The sequence below is a fragment of the Rhinopithecus bieti genome, unplaced genomic scaffold (assembly GCF_001698545.2).
Source record: "Rhinopithecus bieti isolate Rb0 unplaced genomic scaffold, ASM169854v2 scaffold_64080, whole genome shotgun sequence".
NCBI classification, from domain to species: Eukaryota; Metazoa; Chordata; class Mammalia; order Primates; family Cercopithecidae; genus Rhinopithecus; species Rhinopithecus bieti.
In genome coordinates, this window is record NW_016824189.1 from 99,061 (window position 1) to 113,145 (window position 14,085).

Below are 14,085 nucleotides of genomic sequence, written 5' to 3' on the forward strand. Positions count from 1 at the left end.
TTTATATTGAAAAGACTATTTCTTCCCCCATTGAATTGCATTGGCACCTTTGGAGAAAATCAAGTCATTACATGTGTGTTCATCTACTTCTGGACATGATTCTGTTAGATCGTCTTTGTAACAATTCTCATATCAATAGGCCATTTTCTCTTAATTACTGAGGTTTCACGTAAGTCTTGAAATCTGGAAATGCAATTCCTCCAGCTATCGCCCACCTTTTTTTTCAAGGTTATCTAACTTGTTATAGGATTTAAATTTCCATAGATATTACAAAACAGATTCTCAAACTTCTACCACAACAAGTTTCTGGTAATTTGATTCAGATTTGCTGAGTTTATGATAAGGTTGAGAAAACTGAACTGATAATAACATATGAGTCCTTAGATTTATAAATATAGGCCCTCCATTATTTAGTCCTCCCCTAATGTCTTTTAATTAATGGTTTATAATTTCAATTTTGATGAACTTTATATCCTTCATTAAATTCATCATATTGCTTATTTCATTGTAATGCATTTTATTTTATTTCCAATTGCTTTTAGCTAGAAATCTAGAAATAGAATGGAATTTTTTATTCAATGACTGTGAATCATCCATTGTTCTAGTAGTTTCTTGACAGATTCTTTTAAATTTTCTATATTCAAATTACGTTATCTATGAAGAAGTAGTTTTACTTCTTCCTTTCCTGACTTTATGTATTTTATTTTTTTCCTGACTTGATACCAGTTATTCCAATGTGAAAATAAATGGAAGTCTGATAATGTATCTTGTTCCTAAACTCAGAGAAAAAATATTCAGTATTTTACCATTAATTACAATGTTAGCCTTGGATATTTTTATAGATACTCTATCAGATTAAGGACTCTTTTCTACATGTCTAGATTGTTGAGAGTATTCATCATGTGAGGGTGTTGGCCTTGTATCAAATTCTCATGTGTGTGTAAGTTTTGATAAATTTAAAATTTTAATAATAGATTTGTGTATATTTTATGGTGGTAAATGATAAAGAAGTTTAAAATAGGTTGAACCCATTATTTTGGTTTCTTATCAAGCAAAGGAGGAGAAAACCTTACCCGTTATGATCTCAGAGATCATATAATCTTCTAAAATGTAAGTTACTCTGCAAATACTCAATAGATTGGACAAATATATTTTTTATTCTTTAGAGCTATGCAAAATACTTAATGATTTCCAATACCATTAAAAATATCACCTGTTGGTAGCCTCAATTGTCTTCCAAAAAATAAAGGTGATCAAACTAAAAGCAAAAAAAGGAAATTGTGTTCATTACTTTTCTTCTCCCTTTGTTGATATAACAACATGATATGGTCCTCCCTACTTTAAGTAATTATCTGTTTTTTCTTATATTTTCAGCAGTACTGTCCTGTTAACTTACATCTTTATGATCCGGTACAGAGTAGGCTCTTAGTGAATATTTTTTAAATGAATGGAGTATTATTACCAAGACTTTTACTCCATGTCTTTGTAGCTTGATTTTTCACACCCATGTTGGGGAAATTTATTGTCTATCGTTGAATTTTTGCCTACAAATCTGACCCTATGTTTACCCCATTGTAGTCTTTGGTTCCAAATGTATTCCAGATAACTGAAAGAGTGCATATAGAATAATTTAAAGATTTTCTCAGCATAAGTTCAGTAAATTTGTCAATTATGACTCAACTATGCATTCATGAAACAAGTAATTATTGAGTGCTTATTCCAGGCCAATATCTCTTATAAGCATTGAATAGTATGGGCTTTTGAACCAGCCTTTAATTATGGGATGATTAGAAACAAAAGAGAAATTAACTCCACGTCAGCAATTGAGAATTACAATGGGAATATTATTGAAATAACAAATTAATTTAAAAAATAGTTAAAACCTTTCTTGGAGTGTTAGAGGACTGATAAAACAAAGATGAGTACAGAGGTATTACAACTAAGTATCTACCTTCAAACCTGATAAAAGGGTCAGAAGGGCTGACTTTTTGCCTGATTATAGCTACCCAGTTCATTCATTCAGTCAGTCACAAGAGGGGGCTGCTTCACCTTAAAACTTAGGTTTCTTTCTTGGAGAGGGGACACTAAGCTTATGTTCCACTTAAGTTCCACAGAAAACAGGAAAAAAAGATACACTTTTATCCTCTTTAGACAAATTGTACTTTATGATCTCTTATTAAGTGTGTTATGGCTTCAAGAGTTCCGGGACCCTTACACCGATGTACTAAGTCTTCTCAGAGCACCTCCCTTAACACTGCTTTCTCCAAGTTTCACTTCCCTAATCATTTCCTACCTCCCCTATTCCCTACACCTTTTTCTTCCTTTCCTTTACCTATTGTTACCAACCCCCCCCAACCTTGTTTGCTTTTCCTGGTCTCTTTTCCTTCTGCCTCATTGTCCTTGGTGCACACAGTAGCCATAAGCATGAGCATAGAAATTAGGAAATGAACTTTAAGGCCAGAGAGTTTAAGGCGGATGAGAGCTAGCACCATTTATGTCATTAGTCACCATATCAATAACAGATGCACTGAGAAATGTCTACTTAGACAACAGTCAATACATGATTCCAGAGACCTCTATAGAAAACCCGAGTTTTGGGAGATTTAGCTTTCAGTGTCAATGTTGTTAATGCTTATTTTCCCCCTGAGCACATCACTTCCTACTTTTGAACCTCTCTCCCATTTTCTAGAATGTAGATGGGAACTTTAATCTCCTTACAACACAGAGCTCAGTATAGGCTTCTGGGATTTAATGACACTTTCCACAAGCTCCATGGAGCAGAGGACAATTTATTTGGTACATTGAGGAAGAAATGATGGAAGAAAAAGTCTGGGTAGATACATCCTTATGATTGATTTTCCTCATTCAGTGCCAGCCTCTTAGACTTTAAACTTCATAAAAGATTTCAGTAGACACCACCTGAGTTGAGGATGTCTGGTTGATACCCTCACTGTCTTCTCAGGAACATGACTAAACCTGGAGAGGAAGACACAGAAAAGCAACTGCTCTATCATTGGCTGACAAGATCCTGACAACAACACAATGAGAGCTGCACTCCTTGCAAGTCTTTACCAGTAGCTGTTGCTTCTGTTATCTGGAAATTCTTTAAACCTAGAATCAGATACAAAAACTGAACTCTGGGTCCACAATCCTCATTTGTCCTTGAAGTATGAGGCTGTTGGCAAGAGTAACTGTGTTTTTGATCTTTGGTAAGTGCTCTGTGTCTACCTAGGGAGGGCTTCGGAGGACAAGGGACCCCAAAGAGTGGTTTGCCTTCTATGCTTCCTGTGCTTTATCCAGCATACTAGACGTAATTGAGAACCGTTCTGTGCATTTGTCTAGGAAGTACATATATCTACATACCAGGCTAGATCATAACCATAATCGCAGAAGAGTCCTTGGCAGTATTCGATTGTAAGAAATCTATGGGTTTATTAAGTCAAGAGCCCATGGAATACAGCCTAGAGAGTCTATGATTATTGGCATGTATCTTTGGTCTTTATAATAGAACCAATGCTATTTGTTGTGTTCTTGCAGGACATAAAACTTTTGGAGTGTTAAGGGAGTGTTCTACCCTTGATCCATAGAATTACGTTGGTTTGAGAGTCTGGAGTTAATCTGATTTTCTTGACCCCTTAGGGACTATAATTGATGCTAAGGCCACTCAGCCCACCTCCATGGATTGCGCTGAAGGAAGAGCTGCAAACCTGCCTTGTAATCACTCTACCATCAGTGGAAATGAGTACATATATTGGTATCGACAGATTCACTCCCAGGGGCCACAGTATGTCATTCATGGTCTAAAAAACAATGAGACCAATGCAATGGCCTCTCTGATCATCACAGAAGACAGAAAATCCAGCACCTTGATCCTGCCCCACGCTACGCTGAGAGACACTGCTGTGTACTATTGCATCGTGAGAGTCGCACATTGGGACAGATGGGGCTGCACCTGTGCAATATCTCCCTGGTGGCAAGTGAGGAGGAGGGTAGCATTCATCTAGAGCAAAATGTCGATAGGAGTCCAAAAGTAACAAGAGAAGAGGAAAAGGAAGGGAAGGAGAGAAGGAAAAGTAAATAAGGGAGATACGATGAAGGGTAAAAAGATGGGAAAAAGAACTATATTTGTTGATGTGGCTGAGAAATATGATAAAGGGGCTATAATTTGAACATAGCAATAAAGTGAGTCATAATTTGAACATAGCAATAAAATGAAGAGGGTTAAGAATTTTCACGACTCCTCTTCATGTCAAAAAAATGTTTATTTCAGTTTGTTAGTAAAAATGAACAGATAAGGAAAATCAAGATAATTCTGCTTGTCCCAAGGCTTTTTTCCTCTGGATCCAGGGGCAAGTTCAAGCTTCAAAATGCATACTGTTATAGTTGATCCAATTACGAGAAACAAGTTGATTTTCTGCAAGAAAATCTGAAATGTTCCTTCTTACTAGTGCAGTAACACTAGTTACTAGAGCATGCGTATTTGTGATGAAGGTTTTCTTTTGGAAAGAAACAAAATCAAATGAATATTAATTTATTTTATTTTCTTGAAGTCTTGAATCTATAAACGGACCTCATCATGTTTTATTTCCTAAGCAGCACACAAATCCATCTCACCATATAAGACTCAGGTAAAGCAAAGGCGAAAGACCTACCTGCATTTCCTCATTATTCCCTATCTCACACCACTCTTCTCAAAGAACACTGGCTTTGACACTTTAAGGTATATCGTGATAGCCTGTTTAATTTCAGTTATATATCATTGCATATAATTTTATGCAATCACACACAAACTTGCATACATACACATAGTTTTGTCATGTAAATTGGATTTATTAGATTTTTTAACTTGCCGTTGATTTTCATTTAATAAAGTGTCCTAGAGACCTCTCTATCAGTAGAGAAGTTCACTTTATCCTTTTGGTGCTTATTTAGTACTTTGAGACATTCCATCATATAATTGCTTTTCTATTGATGCATATTTGTTTCTATTGCCTCACTATCATAAAGAATATTGTGTTCTACTTCTTTATAGATTCACCTTGGTTTGTGTATGTGTGGAAGTGTTTATTTTAATGAGATTTCTGAAACTGAAATTGCTACGTCAAAAGGAAGGTGCATTTAAAATTTTTGGAAAAAGTGGCAATTTGCCCTCCAAATGATGTAACTACAGTCCATATAATACATATATACATATTATTATACACATAATTATCTATCATAATTATCATATACTTAATAAATATAATACATATAATGTGTTAAATAGCTTCCAGCCAACAGTAGGTGAAAGAACTCATTTTACATTCTTATAAAATTGAGAATTACTAACAGTTTTATTTTTATTTTATTGTATTATTCTATTTATTATTTTGAGTCCGGGTCTCACTCTGTCACCCAGGCTGGAGTGCAGTGGCCGGATCTCAGCTCACTGCAACCTTCACCTCCCAAGCTCAAGCAATCATCCCACCTCAGCCTCTCAAGTAGCTGGGACGACAGGCACACACCATCACTCCTGGCTATTTTTTGTAGAGACAGGGTCTTGCCATGTTGCCGAGTCTGGTCTCAAACTCCTTAGTGCAAGAGATCTGCCAGCCTTGGCCTCTCAGAGTGCTGGGATTACAGGCATGAGCCACCGCATGCAGCCCAGTTTTTAATAATCCAAAGATATATTATCTTTAGTCATTTTCCTGATTCATGGTGTTTTTGAGCAACTTTTTTCTACATGTATTGGCACTTTTTCATTTGGCAATATGCTTATTCCTACCTTTTGAACGTTTTTCTATTTAGTTGTCTTCCTTTCTTTTTTTTGTTCATAAGAATCAGTTTCATACCTTAAATAATACATTATTTTATATTTGTTTGAATATTTTATTCGAACATTGCCTTTTTTCTTGCTTATTTTTAATGTAGTTTTAAATGTTCACATAGTTTAATATATCAAGTATTCCTTTCCTGTAGGTCTTGAAGGTCAATATCTTTATAGGAAATTCCTAAGTATATTACATATTTTAATATTCATTACCATTTGGTTGAGAATTATTTTGAGATGCATGTTACAGATTAGAAAACTGAGTCTCAAAGAAATTTAAAAACCTGCTAATATTCACAGTATTAATAAGTTAGCATCAATTTTAAATTTATTTTTAAACCTGAGATTGTCAAACACTAAAATCTGAACACACATTGTTTAACCTCATCTTACTGGAAGCAGTCACAAGAAGAAAACTCCAAAATAGTGAATCAAATAAAGCATCAGTGGAATGGATTATAATTACCATCCAAGACACATGTTAGAGCAAAAGGTCAGGCATGTTAGGGTAGAAATTGTGAGTTATGAGTTGAGAAAATCAACGGTCCTTAATCATATAGAAAGGTAATGCTAGTCCCCTAAACATTCAAATAGCAGTCAAAATGTGTGTTTTGATTGTGGAAGAACTCTAACACATCTTCAGCTCTTTATTAGCCATACATTTCCCAAGCAGAATGGATATTGAAGAAATTAGAGCATAAAGCAAAGGAAGTAGGAAAGAGGAGTTTGATGCTGGATCTGAGTGGCTTCCAAGTATTCTTGGAAACTTCACACAGATTGAGGAATTGTTCTGGTCCATAGAATGGATAGATAAATGTAAATTACTATGATGATCATACTTGGAAATTGCTTTGATTCCATGAGTGAAAGATAAGGGAACAGATATCTACACGCAAATCTTAGAAAGTGCAATTGAGATGTGATGGTAGCAGTTTCCAAAGATTGACATATCACTTTCAAGGTCCTTACAGTCACTTTATTCACAATCCTTTTCTCTTTCTCACAGTCTTTAATCTCATTTACCTTTTGCTTAATACCATCCTCTACTCTCCTATATTTGAACACACAGAAGTTTGAAGCCTGTATTTTTGGTTTTTATTGACTGAAGTATCCTCTGTATCTAGGACACTGCCTGGCAAATAGTAAGTACTCAGAAAATATTTACTGAACAAATATATTTATTTATAACTGGAAAATTTTACTGGCAAATGCTAAGGATACAATAAAATACTAGAGACATGAGTTAGATTCTCTGTGAGGATTTTACTGGCAAATACTAAGGATCCAATACAATACTAGGGACATGAGTTAGATTTGCTATCAGGATACAATAAAAACAAAAATAATAGAGTGACCTCATATTAATTACAAAGTGATCTGTGAACTAAAACTAAAATTTAAGTGTTTTATCCTAGTTTTCCTTTCTTGTTCCCGGGCTATTATCTGAATAAGAGTACATCCACTAAACACAGCTGTACAACTGCAGATTTTAGGCATTCTCCTGCATCTAAAACACCTTGGCTTTAGAGGCATCGACAGCATACTCTTTGTCCCCCAGTACAATCCAGGCTATTAGCTTTGAGGCCCATTCCTTTTGTTCTACTGTTCTTCCTCTTGTCACTACCATCCTCATAAACAGCAAATACCCCTCCTCACATTGAAAAGTGTGACACAGATTCCACTGTAACCTAAATACCACATGACTTAAATATCCACATGAGCCATTCAGTGAGAATCCCGAACTCATCAACTTTAAAGACCATTAATTTGAATTCCCTTTAGCCATTAACTTCCATAGCCACCATCTAGACAGGTCTTATGACAATATACTGTTCCACCTCTGAAAGCTTACCTGCAGTCTAAAACCTCCCACCCTGAGATTCTCACCCTCAGTTACTCACATTGTACTTGTTCTTTGACTATAATGGTCATTTAGTCCCTTGACACCTTTCTTTTCTTTTTCTTTTTTTATTTAACTTTTGTTTGAAGTTCAGGGGTATTGAACTTAAAATAGGTTTGTTATACAGGTAAACTTGTGCAGATTTGTTATATAGGTAATTCTGGGTCATGGGAGTTTGTTGTACAGATTATTTTGTCTCCCAGGTATTAAACCTAGTAACCATCTGATATTTTTCCTGATTCTATCCCTACTCCCACCCTCCACCCTCAAGTAGGCCCCAGTGTGTGTTTTTCCCTCTTTGTGTCCATGGGTTCTTATCATTTCATTACCACTTATAAGTGAGAATGTGCAGTGTTTGGTTTTCTGTTCCTGAGTTAGTCTGCCGAGAATAATGGAGTCCAGCTCCACCCATGTTCCAGTAAAGGACATAATCTGATTTCTTTTTATGGTTGCATAGGATTCCATGGTGTATCTATACCACATTTTCTTTATCCAGCTTTTGATGTGCATTTAGGTTGATTCCATGTCTTTGCTATTGTGAACAGTGCTGCAGTGAACATACACGAGCATGTGTCTTTATGATAGAATGATTTATAGTCCTTTGGGTATATACCCAGAAATGGTATTGCTGGGTCAAATGGTATTTCTGTTTTTCAATCTTCGAGGAATTGGCGTACTGTCTTCCACAATGATTGAACTAATTTACACTCCCACCAACAGTATATAAGTGTTCCTTTTTCAATTTTGTTAGCATCTGTTATTTTTTGACTTTTTACTAATAGCCATTCTGACTGGTGTGAGATGGAATCTCATTGTGGTTTTAATTTGCATTTCTCTAACTATCAGTGAAGTTGAGCGTTTTTTCGTATTATTGTTGGTTGCATATATGTCTTATACAAACTTCTTTTGAAAAGTGTCTGTTCATGTCCTTTGCTCACTTTTTGTTAGGGTTTTTTCTTCTTGTAAATTTGTTTAAGTTCCTTGTAGATGCTGAATATTAGACTTTTGTCTGATGCATAGTTTGCAAAAATTTTCTTCCATTCTGTAGATTGTTCACTCTGTAGATAGTTTCTTTTGCTGTTTAGAAGCTCTTTAGTTTAATTAGATCCTATTTGTAAACTTTTGCTTTTGTGGCAATTGCCTTTGGTATCTTTGTCATGAAATTTTTGCCCCTTTCTATGTCCAGAATGGTATTGCTAGGTTGTCTTCCCAGGTTTTTATAGCTTTGGGTTTTACATTTAAGTCTTTAATGCATCTTGACTTAATTTTTGTAGATGGTGTGGGGAAGGGGTCCCATTTCAATCTTCTGCATTTATCTAGTCAGTTATCCCAACACCATTTGTTGAATAGGGAATCCTTTCCCCATTACTTGTTTTTGTCAGCTTTGTCAAAGATCAGATAGCTATAGATGGGCAGCCTTATTCCTGAGTTACCTATTCTGTTCCATTGGTCTATGTATATGTTTTTGTACCAGTGCCATGCTGTTTTGGTTGCTGTAGCCTTGTAGTATAGTTTGAAGTTGGGGCATGTGATGCCTCCAGCTTTGCTCCCCTTTATTTTCAACTTATTTCTCAGAAGCTTCTTATCTTTTATTTTCTTACCGATAATGCTTAGATTCTATGACCTGTTGCTTTCAATCTTTAGTCATTAACTATTTTATTCTCATGCCAATTCTGCGTCATAGCAGTGATCTAATTAATTCCCAATCATGAATCCATATCTTCCTTATTACAATGCATATCTTGTCTGATCAGAGTACACAGGTGTGCAGATTGGTGTCATTAAAACATGTTGTTACCAGCCAGGAGCAGTGGCTCACGCCTGCAATCCCAGCACTTTGGGAGGCCAAGGTGGGCAGATCACTTGAGGCCAGGAGTTTGAGACCAGCCAGACCAACACAGCAAAACCACATCTCTACTAAAAATACAAAGAATTAGCTGGGCATGGTGGCACACACCTGTAATCCCAGCTATTCGGGAGGCTGAGGCAGGAGAATTACTTGAACCCGGAAGACAGAGGTCGCAGTGAGTCGAGATCATGCCACTGTACTCCAGTCTAGGCAACAGAGTGTGACTCTGTCTCAAATAATAATAATAATAAATAAATAAATGTTGTTACTTTCAGCACTAACTAGGCCCACAATGTTTCCAGGAAAGTGTTCTTCTTCTCTGTAATCACATCTCACTGCCATTTTCTACTGGGATATTTCAAAACTTCTCACATATCTCAGACTTCCTAACCCAGATCCTCCTCCATTCACTCTCTTGGGAGACATTTAATCTCTGTTTATAACAAGAAAAAAGATCCCATTAGAAGGTAGTAGGTGTTTCACATTTCTACCTTCACACTCCAAAGAATCACTTAAATCTAACTACTGTAATCTTTTTCTCCTTCATTTCAATAAAATTGAAAATAACTGTTTTTCCTCCTACCAAAACTTTGTTCTTCTACCCGTAATCCCATCTGTCTCCTCAGAATTTTGATCCATTGTTTATACAGTCTTTCCAAAAGCATGTAAATATACCCCAATTTTTATAAACCCTACCATTACCACTTCAACATCCTCATCCAGTTAACACCATGACTCTTTTCTCCTCTGCAGATGATCCGGCAATCTCTAGAAGGAGACTTCTATATTCAAATTTTTTCTTCCTTGTCTCATCACAATGCCTCTTCCCACTGCAGTTGACCTTTTGCTGAAAAGATCAAAATCATGATTTTTGTGTTGTTAAAAAAATCAGCAGTTCAATAGCACAGTATGGTGACTATAGTTATCAATAATTTATTGTATATTTCAAAATAGTTACATTTGGAATGTTGTCAACACAAGGAAATAATAAATGTTTGAAATGATGGCTAACCCAATTACCATTTGATAATTACATGTTGTATGCATGTGTCAAAATGTAACATGTACTTCATAAATATGTACAATTATTATGCACCAATAAAAAATAATAGACATTGAAAAGTTATCATCTCATAGACATTTATTTACCACTCACTCTGTTAGCCATTCATTTCTTTTAGAATTCCTTTTTCCTTCTCTCTCTTTAAGAAATCCAGCCATTTCCTCACTATTCGCATAGGCAAAGACTTGGAATCAACCAATGTCATCTGTGAAGACTGGATTGAAAGAAAATGTGGGCACATATACAACCGATAGGAAATCATAATGGCAACGCCATAAAAAAGGATGAGTTTGCGTCCCTTTGAGGGAAGCATGGAATGCAGGGCTGGAAACCATCATCTCCTTAGAGCAAACTATCAAGCAAGCAACAGAAAACAAACACCGGCATGTTCTCACTCATAGGTGGGACTGAACAATGAGATACTTGGACTCGGGAAAGAGGAGCATCAGCACTGGGCTATCATAGCTGGGGAGGAGGGGGAGGGGGAGAGGAGGGATTGCAGTTGGGAGTGTAACGATAGACTACAAGAAATGAATATGTAGAGCTGACAGTTGTGGTGCAGCAGCACACATGGGCATTAAGTATACATATGTAGGAAACAACCTGCACGTTATGCAGCATGTACCGACGTAGAACTTAAAGTATAACATAAAAAAAAAAAAAAAAAAAAAAAAAAAAAGAATCCAGGACCTGTATGACCCTGAAAACCCTTTGAGGTTTCCTTTTCTTTCTTTCTTTCTTTCTTTCTTTTTTTTTTTTTTTTTTTTGTTTGAGACAGAGTCTCACTCTGTCACCCAGGCTGGAGTGCAGTGGCATGATATCAGCTCAGTGCAACCTCTGCCTCCCAGATTCAAGTGATTCTCATGTCCCAGCCTCCCAAATAGCTGGGACTACAGGCACAAGCCACTAGGCCCTGCTAATTATTTGTATTTTTAGTAGAGGTGGGATTTCACCATGTTGACCAGCTTGACTTCCTGGCCTCAGGTGATCCGCCGGCCTCTGCCTCCTAAAGTGCTGGAATTACAGGCGTGAGTCACTGTGCCCAGCTTCGAGGTTTCTTTAGTACTTTTTCCACTATCTATACCTTCAGTGTTTGGGTTCCTTGAGTATTTTTTTAAGTCCCTATTCTCTTCTAAATTTTGTTCTAAGCATTTGTCTTGGTAAAATTGCATCTAGTCTCATAGGGTAGTGCTACATCACAGATAACATAGTGGGCAAGGAACTGAGCTTGGAGTGGAAAAGAATTGGATTCTGATCCTTGTGTGTCCTTGGGCAAATTATTTAACTTCATAAAGACTTGATTTCCTGTCTGTTCAGTATAAATAAGATCTACTATAAAGGGCTATAGTGCAAAATATACAATAGCTATTAGTGGTCAATAATGTGGATTATTAAATCATACTGATGAGGCAAACTCCAAATCTGTTGAGATAGCAGATCAGCAGGACTTGTTTTCTGAGCACTGGAACAAAGCAGGAGCTGATCAACACAGGATGCACCAAAGAGAGCGGCCAAAACCAGCTAAAACCAAGATGGAGATGAAAGTGACTTCTGATTGGCCCCACTGCTTATTATACACTAATTATAATACATTTGCATGCTAAATGAAACTCCCACCACTACCATGACAGTTTACAAATGCTATGACAACCCCCAGAAGTTACCTTATATGGCTTAAAAGGGGAGGAACCCTCAGTTCAGGCTCCTTTTCCAGGTAATTCATGAATTTATTTATTATTTAGCATATCATCAAAGAATAGCCTTATATATATCTATCCAACATTCCACAAGGGCTGTCACTGCTGCTGCTATTACTCTGTCTATGGAGCAACCACTTTCCTGTACTCTGTAGCTCCAATAAACTTGCCTTCACTTTGCTCTGTCAGCTCACTCATGAATTCTTTCCTGTGTGAAGCCAGGAAACCTGTTGGGCTGGTTTTGGGGATCACCTACATCACTATCACTTACTATATCTCGGACAAATTGAATCTTTTCTTCCATGTTTTAGTTTCCCCATGTATAAAATGAGTGTGATAATACTACTTAATTCATAGGATTAAATAATATTATTTACTTTATAAGATTAAAATAGCTTCCTCATAAGCAGACCCCGGAAAACACTGCCATCAGATTATTCTGCTAACAAATTTAAACCAAGGAAATGGAGCACAAACCCGAAAGACTCAGTGTGTTTCCATATTTGACCTCCAGAGGGCAATGTTTCATAGACTGGAAATGTCTCTACTAAGAAGAGTCTGTCTTTCCTGAGTGGCTTTATCTGACAGCTCACTGAGGTGTACATTCTGAGTAGGATCAACACCAGAGGGGTTGTTGTCAAGAGAGCAGCTCTTACTAGTGGTCTCTTGGCCTTCCCTAAACAGGAAACTCTTGAATCCTAGATTTTCCCCATTATAAGGACTCACCATCCTCTGGCACATTCCTTCCCACTCAGGAGATCTTCTAGAATAGAGCTCTCAGCTTCCTCACTGCCTAGCTATGCTCTTAGTGGTCATTCTACTGCTTGGAATGTTCTTCACACTGAGTAAGTATAATAATATTGTTACCCTGCTCCCGTCTCCATACAAGGCACATTGTTCCAATCGGAATCTAAATAGAGACTCTGTCTCATTACAGGTAGATCTGTTCTGGTCTCACTAACAGAGTGTTGATGTTGCAGGAGGAACCAGAGCCCAGTCGGTGACCCAGCTTGATGGCCACATCATTGTCTCTGAAAGAGACCCTCTGGAACTGAAGTGCAACTATTCCTATAGTGGAATTCCTTCTCTCTTCTGGTATGTCCAATACCCCAGCCAAAGCCTTGAGCTTCTCCTCAAGGACCTATCAGGAGCCACGCAGGTTAAAGGCATCAAAGGTTTTGAGGCTGAATTTAAGAAGAGCGAAACCTCCTTCTACCTGAAGAAGCCATCAGCCCATGTGAGCGATGCTGCTGAGTACTTCTGTGCTGTGAGTGACACAGTGCCTGGGACTGCAGGAGGAGCTGAACACAAACTTCCTGAGACACTGAGGTCTTCAGCAACTCAAGGGCACAGCCTGACCTGTTTGTAGCAAGCTCTCTTTTGATGAAAGTGAGAAAGGTGGAAGAACAAAGCCATAAGGAGTGCTTGACTCCAGAGAAGAAACAGAGACTTCAACCCATTCCTTCTTTTACTACTGGGTCACATCAGACAAGACCTAGAAGAGACAGACTTGTATGACTATTCTCCTTCTGCTTGGAAATACTGCATTGAAGAGGGTCAGGATTTTAAATTAGTGTGACCAGTACTGGACTCCTGATCTTTCTCCTTCTCACTGTCCACATGCTGCTTCCATTACCTTTTGTTATTCAATCGACAGCATCTCATTCTTTCAGAATCTCTGCCCAAAGCCTCAGAGTTATCTTTGACTCTTATTTTTTCTTTCACTATTCACGTCGAATCCATCAAGAAATTCAGTTGGCCTAACTA

General features: G+C 37.2%; 2 gene segments (V, D, J or C); both read left to right on the plus strand.

Annotated features, from left to right (window-relative positions):
• The first annotated feature begins 2,960 nt into the window (after positions 1 to 2,960).
• LOC108522088 (Ig lambda chain V-I region HA-like) lies at positions 2,961 to 4,004 on the plus strand. The segment is given in 2 exon segments: positions 2,961 to 3,209; positions 3,640 to 4,004. Coding segments are annotated over 2 exon segments (405 nt in total).
• An 8,943-nt stretch (positions 4,005 to 12,947) lies between these two features.
• On the plus strand, positions 12,948 to 13,687 carry LOC108522089 (T-cell receptor alpha chain V region PY14-like). The segment is given in 2 exon segments: positions 12,948 to 13,163; positions 13,299 to 13,687. Coding segments are annotated over 2 exon segments (435 nt in total).
• The last annotated feature ends 398 nt before the right edge of the window (positions 13,688 to 14,085 follow it).